At 40.2% G+C, this 21,815-nt stretch overlaps 1 protein-coding gene and 1 pseudogene across 4 annotated transcripts in view; both read left to right on the forward strand.

Annotated features, from left to right (window-relative positions):
- Nucleotides 1-21,815, forward strand: part of MID2 (midline 2) — a 94,681-nt gene that overhangs the window by 62,664 nt on the left and 10,202 nt on the right. For all 4 annotated transcript variants that reach the window (XM_061177848.1, XM_061177849.1, XM_061177846.1 and 1 more), the window contains exons 4-6: nt 10,696-10,803; nt 12,060-12,208; nt 21,241-21,368. In XM_061177848.1, the coding sequence (XP_061033831.1) occupies nt 10,696-10,803; nt 12,060-12,208; nt 21,241-21,368 (385 nt within the window). The remainder of the gene's footprint in view (nt 1-10,695; nt 10,804-12,059; nt 12,209-21,240; nt 21,369-21,815) is intronic.
- Nucleotides 12,450-17,897, forward strand: LOC133082641 (cytochrome c-like; annotated as a pseudogene).

The following is a 21,815-nucleotide window of genomic DNA, read 5'->3' on the forward strand; positions in this document are numbered from 1 at the left end:
ACTTCTCTCTCTCTCCTTACCCCGTGTACCTGGAACACCCTGTGCATACTTCTGTCATAGCACTTCTATGTACTGATCTGTCTCCCCACCAGACTGCAAACTCTGAGAGCGGGTACTGTGTCCTATCCACTTTTTTATACCCAGCACATGGCTTGGTACACAATAGGTATTGAGAAAGGATAACTGAATAAACAGTACCCTCTGGTGGCTGACTGTTGTAAGTATAATCTTTTATGCATCATAAGGGTGAGTAAAGCACAGCTGATTATCCGGAGGAGGTAACTTTTTCTTTCTTTTAACATTGGGTGAAGAACCATTTCAGAATATGTGATCTCCTAGCACCCAGGTTGTTATTTGATATCTTTCCAAATCTTCCATAATGCAGCAAACAATACGTAAATGACAGAACAAAATTACCATTTTGAGTAATTGTGTAAAAAGAATATGTGAGGGAAATTTGTCTCATGTAATGAAGAAATGTAATCTAGTATACAATTTTGCATTTGTCCTTTATTTCAGGGCCAACATACTCACATTCATTCATTAATTCAACAGATATTTGTTGAGTACCCACAGTGTGCCAGGCATTATTCTAGGTGTAGTGAACAAAACAAAGTCCTTAACTTTAAGAAGCTTACATTCTAGTTGGGGGAGACACACAATAAACAAATATATTTTTATTAGAGGTTATAAGTGTTATGGATAAATATAAATCAGGGTGCAAAGTGGAGTATGAGATGAGATGCCATTTGGGCAAAGGCCTGAAGACATATTAGTTATAACTTCAGAAAAATACATAAATGTTGGTTCACCAGACCTGCCTAAATCATTGTGGGACATCTAGAGTTTTCTTTCTTTCTTTTTCTTTTAAATTTTGAAATAAGTTTAAGCTCATATAGAAGTTGCTAAAATAAACCTAAGTGTCCATCGACAGAGGAATGGATAAAGAAGATGTGGCACATATATACAATGGAATATTACTCATCCATAAAAAGAAACGAAATTGAGTTATTTGTAGTGAGGTGGATGGACCTAGAGTCTGTCATACAGAGTGAAGTAAGTCAGAAAGAGAAAAACAAATACCGTATGCTAACACATATATATGGAATCTAAAAAAAAAAAAATGGTTCTGATGAACCTGGGGGCAGGACAGGAATAAAGACGCAGGCGTAGAGAATGGACTTGAGGACACAGGGAGGGGGGAGGGTAAGCTGGGACGAAGTGAGAGAGTGGCATGGACATATATACACTACCAAATGTAAAATAGATAGCTAGTGGGAAGCAGCTGCATAGCACAGGGAGATCACTTCAGTGCTTTGTGACCACCTAGAGGGGTGGGATAGGGAGGATGGGAGGGAGATGCAAGAGGGAGGGGATATGGGGATATATGTATACATATAGCTGATTCACTTTGTTATACAGTAGAAACTAACACAACATTGTAAAGCAATTATACTCCAATAAAAAATGTTAAAAAAAGTAAGTTCTTGTATCAAAAAGGGAACTGTAAAAGATCATTAAAATCTAGCAATTTAAAAATAAAAAAAATAATTTAAAAAAATTAAAGAAAAGAATTTGCTAAAATAATAGAGTTCCAACATACCATTCATCTCCCCTTCCCCAGTGTTAACATCTTTCATAACCACGTAACTATTGCAATTAGGAAATTGTCATTGGTACAATATTCTACTATTCAAATTTCACCAGTTTTTACATGTACTCAAACTTTGGGGGGCGGGGGAGTATGTGTATTTCCATGAATTTTATCCCATGTATAGATTCGTGTAATCACCACTATCATCAGAACAATACAGTTTCATCACCCCCAAAAACCTCTGGGGTGCAAAGTCTTTGTCGTCACATCTGCCCCCTGGCAACCACTGATCTGTTCTTCATCACGACGTAATTTGTAGAATGTTATATAAATGGAATCATACATTATGTAACATATTATGATTTGCTTATGCCACTCATCATAATGCCTCTGAGATACATTTGTGTGTATACATAGATTTAAAACATTTTATTGTTGATGTTCCACAATTTGTTTTTTCATGCCTCCACTGAAGAGCATTTCAGTTGTTTTTGGCTAATACAAATAAAGCTGTTATAAACATTCATGCAAGCTTTTTGTGTGTTTAGACATACATGTTCATATTTCTAGGGTAAATACACAAGGGTGAGATCTAGAGAGTTTTATATCTTCAGAGGGGGTTATAAGCAAGTGCTGTGCTTCACAAAACAAGCAGTAGAGTAGGAAGAACACTGGATGGGGAGTCAAAGGACCTTGCTCCAGCCTTGCCCTGTCATTGATCAGTAATATGATGTTGGGTAAGCCCTTCTCCTCTCTAGGCCTCATATTTCTATCTGTAAAGTGAGGGGCTAGGAATTGATGCTTTCTTCAGTCTTTTTAAGATCTAACAGTTCGGTGGTTCTGAAGAGATAGAAAGGAGGTTTCTGCCTCATTTCACGTAGGACTTATAGCTATATATATAGAATCCCAGGTGCAAACCTAGATTATGCCTCTCCTACTTCTGGCATGTTCTAAACAGCAACCTTGTGTGGAAAGAGAATATGGGGGAGAAAGTAACTAACCCTAAGGCTACCAAGGCTTGGGGGTCTGATCGCTGAGGAGAAGGGACTCTAAAACCAACAAAGAATTGCCACATGGCACAGGGCCATTCCTAAGGCATGCGTATGGAGCAAGTTGTCCTCTCTGTTGCCAAAATTTTTGTTAGTTAAACTCAGGGTAAAATAACTCTGGAATACGTGTATGTGTTGATACACATGTGTGTGCATTATATATTCTAAATGTTACATTATATGCATTTTTATACTATATATTATTTTCAAAATCAGGAAGGAATTACACAAAATGTTTGTAATAGTTAACTCTAAGGAATGTGATTATCTTGAGAGGCAACTCTGAGAGGAAAAAAAGTTATGTTTATGAACACGTTTTCTCTGTCTCTGTTTCTCTCTCTCTCTCTCTCTCACGCGTGCGTGCGCGCACACACACGCACACACACGCACACACGCTGGTTAAATCACGGACAAGAGCCAGGCTGCCGGAGGGCAAATGCTGGCTCTGCCATTTACTAGTTATATGTATGACCTTGGGCAAATTACATAAGCTCTACGTTTCTCAGTTTCTTTTGTAAAATGGCAATGATAACAACAGTGCCGACTTCATAGGGTAAATGGGAGAAGTAAATGAGTTAAAATATATGAAGCAATTAGAACAGCACCTAGCACATCGTAAGCACCCACAAGCTGACGGGAAACGTGTCTGTCAGTCGACGTCCATGTCTGTCTCGAGGCCTCCCACAGCATGGATCCCTGGGCCCAATACACTAGGGTTCTTACACTTCAAGAGATGGCCTGGCTGCCACCTCCTCGGCCACACTACTTTTCTAGTGTGTGTGATCCACACCCTAGATGGGAGTGATCCACTGCCATCCCCCACCTACCTCTACCCTGCAACCCCTCATCCACTCCTCTGCCAAAAAATTAAACTTAAGCACTGAGGCAGTAGGTTGCTTAACTATGCCTCAGGAATTTTTAACTTTTTTGTCTCCTAAGCTGCAGTTACTCCAGTACAGGGGACTCAAAATCCTATTAATAGTTTTACATGTCCCCCAGTCTGTTAAGTGACCCCCTCCCTCCAAATCCAATGAAACAGATAAAATTCATAAAAACAGCCCTACTTCATTTAGTTATTTTTATGTAAAGCTGGCAGAATCATCTTTGAAATGTTGCAGTGTTTTGCTTTGGAAAACAAAAAAGAAGGTAGTCTCGTCTTCCTCTTCCTTTTATACATTTGAACCTTCCTTATACGAAGGGCTGCGGAGGTGGTGGTATGGGTGATGGTGTCCTTTAAAGTGTGATCTGGATTAACACCTTAGCTTAGATGCTGCCACAGTAGGTGCAACATCTGTATCATAAACATCGTGGTTTCTTTGTCCCCCCCAGCTTTGTTGACATATAACATTGTGTTTTAATTGACATATATCACATATAATTGACATACAATATATAACACTGACATATAATTGACAGAAAACATTGTGTAAGTTTAAGGTGTACAATGCGATGATTTGATATGCTAATATATCACAAGATTACCACAATAAGGTTAATTAATACATTCCACACCTTACATAGTTACCTGTGTGTGTGTGTGTGTGTGTGGTGAGAATATTTAAGATCCACTCTCATAGCAACTTTCAAGTATACAATACAGTCTTGTTAAGTATAATCAAGGAATCTAAAAAAAAAACCTGAACTCATAGAAACAGAGAGAACATTGTGTTTTCTTGACTGCATCGTTATGAGAGTAATGAATTCTTTGCAGCTCAGCAAGGTGACAGAGTTGTTCGTAACAATTCCTTGATAATTCGTTAGATGTTCAATTTACCTCTCACTTTTCCTTCTCATCTTTGCACAGAAAGTGGCTGCGTGTTGAATGAAGCCCTCAGCCTCTTTTCTCTGACATTTTGGAGTCTGAGAAGGTGGGGCAGTGGTCACCTGGGTGCTCCTGGGCAAGAATGGGAAGTGAGAAATTTGTTGTGCCCTTCCACTTCTTTGAATACTATGCCTGCTTTTTCTCTCCACCTTGTTCTCAACTAAGATGGTTAAGGTGTTACTATGGCATTAAGATCCAGACATTTTATCCAGGTACGTTCAAAGACTCCAAATGACAGTGCAGCTTTCCATAATATATCTGCAGTCTCCGTTTCTAGCCTTATTTCCCTCCCTTGCATCTGTCAGGCTGATCTGCTTTACCCAAACACGTTCTTTGCTTTCCTGCCTGTGTTTTTGCTCATGCTATTTATAGTATTCTCTCTCTGCCTGGAATTCTCTCCCCATAAACCTCATTTCTGCCTGCCCAAGTCTTGTTCATCCTTCAAGACCAGCTCAGCTACATGAAACCTTCCCTAATCCCCTGACTGTCCTTTTTCACAGGCCAAATTATTTTCCCTTCTCTATGCTCTCCTAGAGCTTTGTTTGTATTCTATTGCTTGTTCTGCTATTCATTAAATTGTAATTAGCTGAATTCACACTCATCTTTTGCACTAGACTATAAGTGCCTTGAAGGCAGAAGCTGAGTCTTTTTCATCATTTTGGTCCCACTCAGGAACCCTTGTATGTGGTGTAGGCACTCAATAAGTGTTTGCTGAAATAAAAACATTTCCAAATGATCTTTAATGCTGGCATTTCAAAATCTCCTAGGTGGAAGGGGAAGATCTATTTGGGCAGAAGGTTTCAGGAAATAATCATTTATTTATTTATTATATTTTTGGTTGCGCTGGGTCTTTGCTGCTTCGCGCGGGCTTTCTCTTGTTGCGGCGAGCAGGGGCTACTCTTTGTTGCGGTGCGCGGGCTTCTCGTTGCCGTGGCTTCTCTTGTTGCGGAGCACGGGCTCTAGGCGCACGGGCTTCAGTAGTTGTGGCTCGTCAGCTCTAGAGCACAGGCTCAGTAGTTGTGGCACAGGGGCTTAGTTGCTCCACGGCATGTGGGATCTTCCCGGACCAGGGATCGAACCCGTGTCCCCTGCATTGGCAGGCAGATTCTTAACCACTGCGCCACCAGGGAAGTCCAGGAAATAAACTAAGCTGGCATTGATCTTTTAGAGTGGAGTACACTAAGATGGAGATGCCAAGGAGGAGTTCTATTACCATGTAAATAAATTGCACTTGAGTCTGGGTAGAGGGCTCATCCACTATTTCATACATATTGTTCCACCTGAACATGAAATCGGAGTTCCTCCTGAACTCCAGTGCGGTGCTCTGCAGGACTGATGGACGTGACTGAGCTGAGGGGAGGGTATGAGTGGTGAAGTTTCTCCTGGGGGTGGGCTGGAGGGAAGGCTGATGAACTTAAAACCCAGAGATAAAAGACCTATAGAATGAGTGTGCGGGAGATCTCCCAAGAAACTATGAAATAAGCTCTCTAAAAGAAGGGAAGGGTAAAAGGTTAGTCCATTTACATTTCAATAGGGAACAGGAACAATGACCAAAATAACTTTTTGCAATCTCTTAAACCTTGGCAACTTGTGGCTTTTGTGAACCCCTATGTATTGATTTCCTTGTAGTGACCAGCAAGAAAATCCTTCAAATAGGGAATGTGTGTCTTTGTGTCAGGGAAGGATGGAAATTGGGGAAGACTAGGTCTGACTCTGGGTTTAATCCTTGGGCTGGGAGGTAGGAAAGAACTACAGGAAATAGAGTAGGGTGGGCAGTTGGAAAGAAACATGCGAGTCAAATTCTTGCTGCCTTTGGGAGGAAAGAAGAGAGCACAGAGCAGAAAAGATCTGGAGGCTTAACAGGAAGGCCCATGTTCCCTAGTGCTTAGGCCTTGGAAGACTGGTGCTGAGACTCAGTCTTAAACATCAGAAACTGCCCTTCCTTTACACAAGTAGGTTGCCAAGATTACTCTAATGGTATTTTCAGGGAGGATAGATTTTTCCACAGACATAAAGCCATTTAGTCAAACCCACTAATCTAAACCAAAGAACAAACTTCAAAGAAAAATCTTGAGTCTTCCACAAACCACCAACCAACTAACCAATGAACCAACCAACAGATCAACCGACCAAGAATGCTTATCAAGATAACCCCAGTTGTTTTCAACTGAGGGTTAATAAGCAAGTGAAATACCTCACTGTATTTTCAAAGAAAACTGCAAACAAGGAAAATACCAGGGCTTTCAAGTGCCTTCCAAGCAATTTGAGATGTTTTATTCACATCATGAAGACAGATTTTCCCTGGAGTATTTCCTGTTCAGAAAACACTTAAGGACCCTGCTCTTTTGGGCTGCTTCTCAACATGGAAAGATTTTAATGTCACTGCTTTACCTTTAGTTTGGGATTTTGCCTCTTCAGCCAAGTTTCTGCTCTACTAGTTGCATCTGGCTGTTTTATCTTGCCTGATGCAACTGTCCAAACCCCACCCAAGCTCCCTCACTTCAACCTACATTTTCTCTACAAAATGCATTCACTATAATATATTTTCTGATGTTTGCCATTCCTATTTTGATTTTTCACTTTGCTAAATCCATCAGTAAATGTTTCTTAAGTGTTTGTTATGTTTAAGGCATTGTATCTGTTACAGTGGGAGAAACAAAGTGTCATAAAACCTTTGCTCAAGGAGCTTGCTGTCTAATTGAAGATTTTCAAGCAAGGGGGTGCATCTCATACTTGACCTTTCCTTTCAGTTCCTGTTACCCTCCTTGGCTAGGCCCTGTTCACATCACAATAGCCTCCTAAATTGTCCCCACGCTTACTATTACCCCCAATCACATTCATCCCAGTTCATCTTCTTAAAAAATTTAATTATGGTCATTCTCCCACCATCTTACCTTCTCCCCCCCTCCCAAATTTTCAAAGATACCATATTGTCTAAAGAGTAAGGTTCAATCTCATTAGCTTGGCTCAAAATTTCCCTCCTTCTCACCTTTTAAATCTGAGTCCTATCCATCTCCAAGGCTCAATTCAAGTTCCACTTCATTCAAGTATCTTTTCTCCACTTCCCCACTGAGAGTGATCTTTCCCTTCAATTTCTGTAGATTATAGCCTTCACCACTCATTGATATTTCACTTATGCTAACTTGACTTGTTTGCTTTATATGTATGAGGCTTTCCCCCATAAAATTGGCCAAGGAACCAATAAGCTGAAGCCCCTATCACCCTTTGGACTGCACATTTATTGAGGGCAGGGCCTGAGCATAATGCATTGTACACAAGAGATGGTTAATACATGGTTGATGATGAAGATGGTGATGATTTTCCCTGGTTTCAGGGTGTAGGGTGGATTATGGGGGGCGGTTACAAAGGAAAGATTCTAGAGGTAGGGGGATGAATTAATGAGGCTTTTACAATAATAGTCCAAAAAGATGATAAGGGCTTCAATTTGTTGTTTCCTTGGCCCAGAGCCTCATTGTATTACCAGAAGAACTTTAGTGAGATTGAAAAGAAAAGGAGGGTAGGACTCTGGCAGGACTGCTGTGAATTTATGTGGGAGATGAGGGAGAAGTAGGTAACTGAACCTGAGCAAGTGCAATAATGATAGTAGAAATAACCAAAAAGAGGAAATCAGAGGTGGAAGCTGGATTTAGAGGGAAGGTGATGAGTTTGTTTTTAGACGTACTGAGTTTAGGGTAACTTGAGTAACCAAGTGGACATGTCTGGCAAGCAGTGAGATACTGCCCCCCATTCAATTCAATGCAACAAGTATTTACTGAACACCGACCACATGCCAGTCACTATGCTGGAGATATCATCAAATACGACACAGCCCCTGGCCTCCGGAACTCATGTTTGATCAGGGAAGACAAACTAATAAATTCCTGTAACGTAGTAAAAGGTATAATAGAATTATATGTGAAGTGCTATGGGAATAGAAATAGGGAACCAACTGTATCCAAGCAGGTGAGAAAAAGTTTCAGAAGTGACAATCTTTGATCTGGGCTTGGAAAGATAAGTAGAACTTTGTTCAACAAACAAATAATGAAGTGACTTTCCAAGTGAAAGGAGAGTCTTGAGCAAAGGCACAAGACATGGATGTGCATGGCCTTCTAGGGGAACAACAGGTAGTCTGAAAAGACTAAACAGAATGGGATGACAAAATAAAGATGGATGGTGCAGAAGAGGTAATGATTGTCAGGAACTGAAGACAGGATTCTGTTACACTAGACTGGAGAGGCAGTTCAGTGTGATGGTTAAAGGTGTGGACTCTTAAAGTTGGACTCCCTGGGTTCAAATCCCATCTCTGCCACTTACTAGGCGTGTGGCCTTGAGCAAGTCACTTAGTCTCTCTGTGCTCAGGTTTCCTCATCTGTAAAATGGGGCTAATGGTACCTCCTTCATAGGGTTGTTTTGATGATTGAGAGAGCTAGTATATAAACTGATTAGGGCTGTGCCTGGCATATAGCGAGTGTTATGTCAAGGTTAGTCCAAGGGCTGAATTATAAGAAACAAGGCACCATACCACTGTGTACTATACCATCAGCAGCCTCAAAAGGAAACTATAAATGGGAACTAAGTCTCCAAATAGTCTAAGCACAGATCCAGGGAGCACTAGATGAATCTCTTATTCTCACATGAGTGGGAGTTCTTTGAGAGGGTGATATTATCTGCCTTGGAAAGGTAGATCCAACTTAGGGAGAGAGAGAGGAGTCTGAGAAAAAAAACTAGAATGGCCTGAGTGGGACTGTTCATTCAGGACAAATGGAAGCTCTCATTGTGGCATTTGCCCCCTGGAAAGTGGAAATAAAACAAAACAAGGTTGAAATTCGGCAAGCATATTTTATTTCAGTTAGGTAAGAAACAGAAAATTGGCCAGCAGGGACCTTAGAGGGTGAGAGAGGAGGCAGCAGGGTCCAACGACAGGTATTTTGCTGGGCTTGGGAGTATGTAAAGGAGCCCTTTGAAGAGGGCTAGCAATTGGAAATGCAGCCCTACCTTGCTAATGAAGCACATCTGGCCACTTGAGTTTTGATGCTGTCAAGTAACCCATTGTCTATTCCTCGGCTTTTTAGAGCTCTACTCGAGTGATCCTTGAATAGACTCTTGGAATGATTGTGCTTCCCTGTGTGACTGCTGCTGAAATGGAACTGAACCTTGTCCTCCCACCCCGCCAGCCCAGGGGTTTCCCTTGACACGTCTTGGTTTGAATACTGGTCTCACCACGTCCCAGCTGTGCAATCTTGAGCAAGTTGCTGAAATTCTCTTAGCCTCAGTTTTCGCATCTGTGAAATGGAAATAAGAATAGCTCCTATATTATAAAGTGGTTCTGATAATTATATGAAATAATTTATCTATCGATATAAAGTGATTGACACATTAAATGCTTAAAAGATGTAAGTTCCTTTCCCCTTCCTTTCCTTTTACACTTAGGCAGCCCAAAGATCCTCTGCTCTCATTTTAGCCCAGCTGGGGACTTCATATCATCTAATGTCAACAGTAATAGAGATGGGCAGAAGGAGAAGTCAGTACATGGGAAGACAATGAAGAATGGTGGCTTTTTTTTCACCCCCTACCCTGACTTGGCAGTAAAGATATTTTGATATAGCCAGTATCCCCAAGTAGGAAAGGTATTCAGATACTGGACAGCCCAAAGTGAGAAATATCTACTAAGACATGATGACAACTATGTGAAAATATATCTACACAATCATATATTTAATGTGAAGATATAGCTATGCATTCATATATTTTAAAATGGAAACATTTTCTATATTTTAGAAAGGAACAAGGAAAACTGAAAACACTTTTGTTAGGATGATACAAACATGTTTTTGTAATGTTATCTTAATATTCTTGTGCCTGTGGAGAGGGATCCTCTTTCCCTGATGTACTTAAATCTCCTTACCCTCTTTCCAAAAGAACAGTAAGAGGACAGGGTGCTGGAGTAAAGGGAATTTTACAGTGGGAATAATATGCCCCCATCTCATCTGTCCTTCTGCCCAGCCTCCATTAACCATCATGATCTACCAGAGGCCGGAGAGCTTCCTATCTGTGGTGCTTCAATGCCCTTGCATCATTAATATCATCATCTCTACCCTTCTTCTAGGAGTGGATCTTATGAGGGAGGTATGGAAGAAGTTATGCATGTTTAGCTATCAGTCCGAACCTTTGAGAGCCAGCAGGGGACAAAGGCAGAAATCACTGTGTAACACTCTGGACTTTCTTGGCAGGTGAATACTGCTATGCATGAGGCAAAACTTATGGAAGAATGTGACGAATTGGTAGAGATCATTCAGCAGAGGAAGCAAATGATTGCTGTCAAAATCAAAGAGACAAAGGTAAAGCACAGCAGTTCAGTGAGGCCAAGGCCGAGTTGACTTTACAAATGTCCAAGCTTCATCCCGATGGTTCCAGTTTGAACTTGGATCATGAAAGCAAGAAGAAATGAGGTTTTAGGGAGATGGGCAAAGAAGGAGCAATATTTGGCCTAGTGCTATGAATTCGGTCAAAATGATGGCAGTTCTGGGGTGTTGGAAACGTTCTATATCATGACCTGGTTGGTAGTTACATGGGTGTGTGTATATGCAAAGAATCATGGAGTTGTACACTTCAGATTTGGGTGCTTTGCTGTGTGTATGGTATAAGTCAATACAAAAAGAAAAAAAAAGTAATGGTAGAAATGTGGACCAGAATTACAGAAGGATCATGACTGCCATTGTAAGGACTTTGGGCTTAATCTGAAAGGCATTAGGAAATCATTCTAGTTTCTTAGGAAGGGAGAAGACGGATAGATACGGCAGAAGTGTGCAGGGTAGATCAGAATGGGATGATACTGAAGTCAGGCAAGCATGTTATGAGGCTTATGGAATGATTCTTGGCATGAACTGATGAAGGCCTAACCAGGGAAGTGGTAGCACAAACGGAAGGGAAGAGCATAGCAGGCATTGCTAGCAAGGAACTGATGGGAACTTCTCTGCTGGTCAGTGTAGTGATGATGAGCTCATGCTGTGTGTACAGTGTGAGGAGTTATGAGAGCCTGGAGTGATAACCATTACTTTGTGCCATGCTGGGTGGTTCCAACTAACACAGGAACTGAAGTGTCCGAGAACACAGATCTGTGAACACATAGGTATGCTTAAAGATGCTTAGAGAAATATATACATAGAAATGTAGATACTCATAAAGAAAAAGGAGGTGCTTTTTATTAAACATGTATGTGACAAAAAAGTGTCAACAATGGTGATCTCTGGGTGGTAGGGTTTCTTTTTATACTTTTTATTTTCTAAATTTTCTGTAATGACCACGCATTGCTTTTATGATAAAAATAATTAATGTGATCAATAAAAAGAGGAGGTAGGTAACCTGGAGTATATGACTGTGTTGCAGGGTAAGTGAGCGGGCCGTAGGTGGTAGGAGGGGTTGACAAAACAGACGTGGTGGGTAGGGTGACAAGGTGAGTGCTTAGTACAGGGACCATGGGATGTAAATAGGTCTTATTTTTAGAATCACTGCAGCAGATCTCCTTCATGTTGTTTTATCATTTTAATTAACCACTAGGTATGTTATCTTATTTTTCTTTTGCTAATTCTTTAAGGTTATGAAACTGAGAAAGTTAGCACAGCAGGTTGCTAATTGCCGCCAGTGTCTTGAACGCTCAACAGTCCTCATCAACCAAGCTGAGCATATCCTGAAAGAAAATGACCAGGCACGGTTTCTCCAGTCTGCAAAAAATATTGCTGAGAGGTGAGTTCCTTATGTTCTTTCAGCATGCCTCCTCTTATGAAAAGGGGCCAGCTTAACGTCACTTAATTCTGTTCAGGCATGCATCAATATGTAGCAGCTGCCACCTGAAGATTTTACCAGCTGGCTAGTTACTAAGCCTCAGTGTGGTAGATTGCCCTGTGGACTTCTGGCACCCTTCTCTCTGTCTCTGTAGCCTACCAGTTCTTCTAATGCACAGCCAACCGTGTGCCCTAGTGATGCCATGGCTCTCTGCTGCCCACTCAGGGCTGGAGCTTTCTATGTTGGTGTTGGTGTAGGAGCAGAGAAACTTCTGGCCACATACATAGGTGCATGCCCTTCTTAAGTCTAGACCATAGCACTAGACTCCCTAGATTTGAATCCTGCCTCTGACCCTAAACTAGTTGGCTGCTCTTAGGGAAGTCATATAACCTCTCTGAGCTTCATTCTCATTCTCTCATTTGCAAAATGGGAATGATAATAGTGTCTATCTCATAAAGTTTTTGTGAGGGTTAAATGAGTTACTACTTATAAAGGCTTAGAATAATGTCCAACACAATGTAAATGCTCAATACTAGTATTATTGGAGAGCAGAAATTGGGGATGAGAGGAGATTGCTACTTCTTGCAGTATAACTATTAGCAACATTTGACTATTTAATTAGGTACAAGTATTACGTTAATATAAATAACTTTCAAATGTTTAAGAAGAGTAAATTAGAGGTGAAGAAATGAAAATTCTTTCAAGAAGTTTGCTGTGAAGAGAAGGAGAGAGATATGGCAGTAGCTAGAATGACTATGAGATAGAGGAAAGTTGTGGGTATTAGTTTTTTAGATAGGAGAGATGTGAGTGAGTTTAAAAGTGGATGTAGGTCGGACTTCCCTGATGGTGCAGTGATTAAGAATCTGCCTGCCAATGCAGGGGACAAGGGTTCGATCCCTAGTCCCGGGAAGATCCCACATGCTGTGGAGCAACTAAGCCCGTGCGCCACAACTGCTGAGCTTATGCGCCACAGCTACTGAAGTCCACACGCCTAGAGCCAGTGCTCCACAGCAAGAGAAGCCCGCGCACTGCAACGAAGAGTAGTCCCTGCACGCCACAACTAGAGAAAGCCCGTGCAGCAACGGAGACCCAACACAGCCCAAAATAAATAAATTAAAAAAAAAAGTGGATGCAGGTCAGCTAGAGATGGGGCAAAACTGAAGCTATGGAAAAAAGAAAGTATGTGGCCAAAGCACAAATGAAGGGACATCTCTTCCATTTAACCAGAAGGAAGACGGAAGTAATGGATGTGGATTTCAGTATGCCCAGCAGTTTGGTATGAGAAATTGAGGAATTTATCATTTCATATCTACCCCTCTCTTTGTAAAATAGGAGGCAAAGTCATTTGCTGAGCATGAGCAGGAAGGTAGCAGGGTTCTCTAGCTTTTTGAACATATGGAATACAGTTATAATAATTGCTTTAATGTCTAATTCTAATATCTGGGTCAGTTTCAACTAGTTGCTTTTTTTATCCTTATTATGGGCTTTATTTTCTTGCTTCTTTGCATGTCTGGTTATTTTTTATTGGATGCCAGACATTGTGAATTTTATCTTATTGGGCACTATATATTTTTGTATTCCTATAAGTATTCCTAAACTTTGTTCTGGGACACGGTTAAGTTACTTGAAAATAGCTTGTTCCTTTCAGGTCTTGCTTTTAAGATTTGTTAGGTGTGATCAAAGCAGTGTTTAGTCCAGGGGAAATTTTTCCCCACTACTGAGGCAAGACCCTTCTGAGTACGCTACCAAGTCCCCCATGAATCATGAGATTTTCTGGTCTGGCTGGTGGGAACATACACTATTCCTGGCCCTGTGTGAGCATTAGGGTTTGTTCCCTCTAATCTTTTTGGGTGACTCTTTCTCTAGCATTGGGCAGTTTCCTTATATGCATGTGTTGATCAGTATTTTATTGAATACTAGAGGCAAACCCTCTGAAGGTCCCAGAATTCTCTCTGTGCAGCTTTCTCCTCTCTAGTACTCTGCCCTGTGAACTCCAACCAACTTAGTCTCCTTGGATTCACAGCTCTGTGTTCTTAATTAGGGACTCCATCGGGTTCCACCTGATTTCCCCTTCATGTACCATTTTATTCCCTTAATTTTTGCTGGAACAAATTTTCCCACAGCTTCCTAAGAAAGAGTACAAGGTAAATAAAATTTTGAGAATTTTTTGTTTAAATAATATTTTAAATTTATTTTCTAATTTGCTAGGTTGGAAATAAATTTTCCTTATAATTTTGAAGGCATGGCTCTATTGTCTCCTAACTTCCACTGCTATTTTGATTCCTGATCTTTTGAATGTGACCTATATTTTAAAATCTGAAGCTTTGAAGGTCTTATCTTTAATCTACTTTTTTCTGAAATTTCACCAAGATATGCCTTGGTGTGGGTCTTTTATTATTCATTTTTGTTGGGCACTAAGTGAGTCTTTCCAATCTAAAGACTACTGACTTTTAGTTCTGGGAAACTGTCTTTTATTATTTGCTAAGGACTTCCTCCCCTTCTCTCTTCTCTCTTTCTGGGACTCTAAGTAGCCAGATTTTGGACACCCTTGATTTTCCCTCTAATTTTAAAACATCTTTTATCTCCTACTTTCCATGACTTTATCTTCTTTTTTTTTTTTAATTTTTTAAAAATTTTTATTTATTATTATTATTATTAATTTTTGGCTGTGTTGGGTCTTTGTTTCTGTGCGAGGGCTTCCTCTAGTTGCGGCAAGTGGGGGCCACTCTTCATTGCGGTGCGCAGGCCTCTCACTATCGCGGCCTCTCGTTGCGGAGCACAGGCTCCAGAGGCGCAGGCTCAGCAGTTGTGGCTCACGGGCCCAGTCGCTCCGCGGCATGTGGGATCCTCCCAGACCAGGGCTCGAACCCGTGTCCCCTGCACTGGCAGGCAGACTCCCAACCACTGCACCACCAGGGAAGCCCCATGACTTTATCTTCTTGATCTAAGATGTTTCCTTAATTTTTCATCCAATCCTTCTATTAAAATTTTAATTTAAGTATTTATATTTTTATTTATAAGAGCTCTTTCTTGATCTTTGCTTCTTTTTTAGCACTCTGTCCTTGCTTTATGAATACAAACTATTTATCTTCCTGATGATATTAATGATCACTAAAAAAGTTTTCTTCTAAACTGCATTGTGTTGGTTTCCTCCACGTTCCTTTTCTCTGTTAGTTTCTGTCTTTCCCTAAATGTTTGGGGAGCTTTTCACTGCCTGTTTGAATTTAAGACTAAAAGGTGACTGGGAGATCTGAGGGGGTGGGAACAGTTTGTTGCTTGGTGAACTTTGCTATAGGATTATAAGGCGGAATGCTAGATTTTTAATTTATTTATTTTTATTTTTGGCTGCATTGGGTCTTTGTTGCTGCGCGCGGGCTTTCTCTAGTTGAGGCGAGCGGGGGCTACTCTTCCTTGCGGTGCCCGTGCTTCTCATTGCGGTGGCTTCTCTTGTTGCAGAGCACGGGCTCTAGGCGTGCCAGCTTCAGTAACTGTGGCACGCAGGCTCAGTAGTTGTGTCTCACGGGCTCTAGAGCGCAGGCTCAGTAGTTGTGGCCACGGGCTTAGTTGCTCCGCGGCATGTGGGATCTTCCCGGACCAGAGATGGAACCCGTGTCCCCTGCATTGGCAGGCGGATTCTCAACCACTGCACCACCAGGGAAGTCCGGAATGCCAGATTTTTATTGAGTGGACCCGTCTGTAGGTGTTTTCTCTTGGGTCAGTTACCCGTGGAAGGAATCCACCAATCTCCTGCTTCTGGAGGGGGATGAAGGGTACAAGTCTGGCTGCCATTATTCTAGGAGCCAAGCAGGGAAAGGGTTTTAAGACTGCTTTTAGTATGGCGTCAGGATGAGAGAGGGGTGGTCTGTGGTTGGGTGGATCTAGTGGTCTTGCTGTTCCTCATGCAAACTTTCAACTGTCTGTGGCAATAAATCAGCTTCATGTTTTTGGCTTCCCAATTCAGCTTTCTCTGCTCTGTTGTTGGTTACCACTCATCCATCCCTTTCTAGTTTCCAGACATTTGTTGACAATATCTTACTTGCATCTCTTTTTCCATTCTCTTTGTGGGTTTTGATTTTTTTTCTTTGTCATTTCAGTGGGATTTCATGAGAGCAGAGATAAAACATGTATTTAAACCACTGTATGTAATCATGTCCACTCACTCTTCAAGTCTCTGAAATGTCTTGTGCCACTACCACACTATTGAAAGTATTCTTTCCAAGGTCACCAAATGAATACCTTGTTGCTAAATTATAATAGACATTCCTTTGTTTTATCTTACTGTTTCATCTTACTTGGTCTCTCAGTAGCATTTGTCCCTACTGACCATTGTTACTTGAAATTTCTCTGCCCTTAGCTTGAGAACACTCCTGGTTTTCTTCCTACCTGTCTGGTTTCATTTGCCTTTGTGAGCAACTATTCCTTGACCTATTCCTTTATGCTGTTGTTCTTTGTGATTCTGTCTTAAGCTATTCTCTTTTCTCAGTACACATTCTCCCTGTTGCAGACTTGTAGCACCTAGGGCTTTGGTTACCATTTAGCTGTCGATGATTCCCAACTCTCTATATCTAAATCTTCTTTTCATGGGCTTATGTATAGCCTATGTGGTAGGAAGAATAGATGGCTAACTATGTGGTATGGCTTGAGAATCATCTATGCAACCTAAATATCTTTCTCACTGGTCTCTCATAGGGTCTGAAATTCTTCCCCACAATTATTCATTGTAATGTATTAAGAACCAAGACTTCAGTTAAAATGAAATTTTAACTGAGAGAGTTATTCCTTCCCCCTTACAAATGGCACTTATTACATATTATCCCTAATAGAGATCAGAACCTTGAGAGATAGCTAATGTTGTGTTTTGCTTAAATACAGAAACACAGACACACACACAGACACAAACACTTACATATATGTCAATGTCATTTTTATCTCATCCTTAACCTTCCAGCCACTGTTAACATTTGGGAGTGTGTGTGTATATATATATATATATATATATATACCTCACAAACATAAGGTCATGTCGTATATACTGCATTTTACCTTGTTTGAAACGTAACACATCACGAACTTTCCCCTGGCATTGGATATTTTTTTATAACCTGATTTTCAGTGACCTTATAGTGTTTCATCTTTTGATGTATGACACATTACTTAGCTCAGTCCCCATTGTTAGACAACTAGGTTACATACAATGTGTTGAGTGCTCTTATAGTTGTATCTTTGCATATGTCTTAGTTACTTCTTTAGTAAAAAATTTATGAAGTACTTAGAGAACGGGACGTCTGGTTTGCAAGTGGGAACCTCTGTGTAGTGTGTGATGAAAAAACATATTTTAAAATAGCTGATGTTGAGAAGGGCAAGAAGATTTTGTTCTGAAATGTTCCCAGTGCCATACCGTGGAATGGAGAGCCAAGCACAAGACTGGGCCAAATTTCCATCGTCTACTTGGGTGAAAAACAGGTCAGGTCCCTGGATTCTCTTACACAGAAGTCAACAAGAACAAAAGGCATCACCTGGGGAGAGGAGATATTGAATGGAGTATTTGGAGAATCCCGGGAAGGACATCCCTGGAACAAAAATGATATTTGCTGGTATGAAAAAGGCAGAAAGGACAGACTTGATAGCTTATCTCAAAAAAAGCTACTAGTGAGTAATGTTTGGCCACTGCCTTATTTACTACAAAACAGAAATAGCTCATGACTTTTTTATGTGTACCATATTTAAATTGATCTCATACACCAGAATTCAGATCATGAATGGCTGATAGGATATTTCTGTTGGACAGTCATGACTTAAATAAGATTGGCTTGTGGATAAATGAGTATGATCAGCTTTATGAATTTTGATAGTAATTCCAGTTCAGCAAGTGCCATCACTATTTTCCCCTTCTATAGATATGATTGGGGGACTTCCCTGGTGGCACAGTGGTTAAGAATCCACCTGCCAATGCAGGGGACAAGGGTTCAATCCCTGGTCCGGGAAGATCCCACATGCCACGGAGCAACTAAGCCCGTGCGCCACAACTACTGAGCCTGCGCTGTAGAGCCCGTGAGCCACAACTACTGAAGCCCCCGTGCCTAGAGCCCGTGCTCCGCAACAAGGGAAGCCACCACAATGAGAAACCCGCGCACTGCAATGAAGAGTAGCCCCCGCTCACCGCAACTAGAGAGAAAGCCCTCGTGCAGCAACGAAGACCCAACGCAAAAATAAATAAATAAATTTATTTAAAAAAAGATATGATTGGACTTGATTAATAATGTTCAACTTTGCACAGAGGTGGTGAATGCCATCTCAAAACCTGTGTTTACACAGGTTTTTTTACAAAAAAACCTGTTTTTTTGTGTTTACAAAACTGTGTTTACATTTAGATTTATATAACTGGTGGTATTAATATATTTAAATACTGAGACGATCCCTTCACTGTCTCATTGAACAGAGTAAGACTCACCTGTGCTTCAGGCTGTGTTCATTAGCCTGTTAAGGCCAGGACTAACGATAAGCTGGCAATGTCCACTTTCTCTTTTTGGTCTTAACTATGCCAATTTAATCAAAATTCTCTGTATCTAAAATGTTGCCTTTTACTTAATGACAGGCATTTTAGTCTGGTTTAGGTATAATGCCAAATAAAGAGTATTTAATACTTCTCACATTTTTATAGATAATCTATAAGGTCGGATGTTTTTAAAATTCAGCATGACAAGATACAGTAGCAAATTTTGCTTGTGAATTCTTCACTAAGTCAGACCAAGTTATGGTTCAGGATTGTCTTTTAAACAGCTATCCAAAAACACATACAACTGTAGAACTACTGTATATGTGTGATTGGTAATGGTGCTTTTGCCAACTCATTAGAAGGATTAAAATAGAGGAGATATACCATCAGCACAAATTTTGTACATTATGTGATCATAAGGCTTAAGAATTAAAATCAAAATCACAGATCAAAAAAATTTTATGAAGTAGAACTGTGATGTCAAAGAATATTTACATTTTAAGCTATTTTGATATGTAATGCTAAATTTGGCCTCCAAAATTTGAATCATTTTCAGTCCTAATAAAAACATGTAGGCATTATTTAATATAGACATAAAAAGCTCCTATGATGTCTTTATTTATAATCATAAATGCTATCTCATTTTAATTTACATTTCTTTGATTTTTCATGTAGTTGGGCTTTTTAATATATTTGTTGGCTATTTTCATGTGTTATGAATTAACTTTCTGTTTTATTTGTCTACACTTCTCCTGTCACCACTTTACTTTCTGCTCATTCCCAGACACCTTAAAATCTGATCTGCCTCTAGTTTTGACCCCTTCTAGTCCATCCACTGCAACTGGAGTATTGTTCTTATTTTTTTTAATTTATTTTTTAAAATATTTTTAATTTTTTTTTTTTTTTTGGCTGCGTTGGGTCTTCATTGCTGCGCGCAGGCTTTCTATAGTTGCAGAGAGCGGGGGCTACTCTTCGTTGTGGCGCGCAGGCTACTCATTGCGGTGGCTTCTTTTGTTGTGGAGCATGGGCTCTAGGCGCGTGGGCTTCCGTAGTCGTGGCACACGGGCTCAGTAGTTGTGGCTCACGGGCTTAGTTGCTCTGAGGCGTGTGGGATCTTCCTGGACCAGGGCTCGAACCCGTGTCCCCTGCATTGGCAGGCGGATTCTTAACCACTGCGCTACCAGGGAAGCCCTGGAGTATTGTTCTTGAAACATAAATTTGAGCACATCACTCCTCTGCCTCGAAAGCTTCAGTGGCTCTCATTGTATTAGTCTTTCATTTGTTTATCCTGACCTGAATTTTATTCCTGAAACCTCTCAATTTCCAGAAACAGCCAAAAGCTATTGTAGGTAGATGTGTAACAGGGTATCCATGCATAAGGATATGTATTTGTTTAACTCCTCATCCCCTTACAACTAGTTCACCATACAAGTTTCCTCTCTGGTCTTCCTGCATTCAATGCCTCTTCTCTCCACTCTAACATGCATATTGTTGCCAAGTTAATGTTTCTTTCCATCCTGTTATTTGCATGCTCAAGGATCTTCATTGGCTCTGATTCAGGTCTGGCACAGGACCTAAACATGTATATTTTGATCAAAGCTCAGAGATAAATCTGATGTGGAACAATGGTTTAGAATTGCTGAAGTATGTAAAAATATACCTTTTTTTTTAAAAAAAAAGGAACTGTCTACATGGTTAAGGGTATAAAGTTTAGACTCCAATGAACATAGGTTCAGTTATATATTTTTTTCTGATCCTTGTGTGACCTTGAGCAAGTTCCTTAACCTTTCTATGTCTCATTTACAAAATGGAAATAACCTTTGCTACGCAGGGCGATAGTAAGGAGTAACTTTATGTAGAGTACATGCATGGTGTCTTACATATACTAAATGCTCAATAAGGTTAGCGTTTGTGTTGTTGTTAGTCATTCAGTTATTCATTCAACAATTATTTATTCATTATGTGTCCAACACTGTGTTAGGGACCATGGAAGATGGATCCTGCTCTTGAGACTCTTAGAATTAGTTAAATGGAAATGTTATAAAAGGTCAAACAAAGTAGAGGATTTAGGGGAAGGTTTTAACCAAGTCCCAGCATGCTGGCTTGTTGATTAGCATTAAAAAAATAGAGGGGGAGAAAAAATTCTCTCAAACTGCTCTTACCAAGCCTTCAGAGGTCTAGTTTTGATGCTGCCTGCCAGATGGAAAATGATGCAGAGGGGAAAGAATCCTGTATTTACTTCTCCTAATTAAGACAGGATGGGGGAGTGTGTTTGAGGGGTGAACATATGTGAATAAATATGGTATAACCCTTAATTGGTTCCTGATGATTAAAATTTAAGTGGTTTCCATTGGAAAAGTACAGATATGATATTTTTCACTAAATGAATCAAGCCCTAGCAGTCATTTATTTTCACCTTGTTTAACCAGAAATCAAACATTGGATAAATGTTGCAAACCTATTTTGATGTATACTGATGTACTTTTCTCTCTTCCAGGGTCGCTATGGCAACTGCATCTTCTCAAGTTCTGATTCCAGACATCAATTTTAATGATGCCTTTGAAAACTTTGCTTTAGATTTTTCCAGAGAAAAGAAACTGCTGGAGGGGCTGGATTATTTAACAGGTGTGAAAATACTGTGCTTTCCTTTCCATTTTAGTCCTTTTCTTTTGGTGTGTTTTTACTTTAAAATAATCTGTAAAGGGCAATATTGATCATGAAAATGCTTTTATAATCTTTAAAATGATACATGTATCTCTTTAGATAGAATATATTTTAGTTCATGTAACAGAAAAGAGAAATGAGTTGTCAATGACTCCGGGGACAGAATGGGTATACATACCATCCTTACTTAAAGGTAAAAAACAAGAAGTTGCTGATGGTTTTCTCCTTATGAGCCTGTCAGTAATATAATGTCACTTGTTATAAGGGGTAGAACTCGGGTGGTGATTAAAGAATATTAGAGAATGTCTCACATGGGTATAGGTACCACCCAAATGATTTTAAGGAAATTTAGGAATTAGCAGATTAGGAAGAAAAATATCTGAGTTGCAGAGAATTTTAGAAGATGAG

Source organism: Eubalaena glacialis, chromosome X, assembly GCF_028564815.1.
Source record: "Eubalaena glacialis isolate mEubGla1 chromosome X, mEubGla1.1.hap2.+ XY, whole genome shotgun sequence".
In the NCBI taxonomy this organism is placed as follows: domain Eukaryota; kingdom Metazoa; phylum Chordata; class Mammalia; order Artiodactyla; family Balaenidae; genus Eubalaena; species Eubalaena glacialis.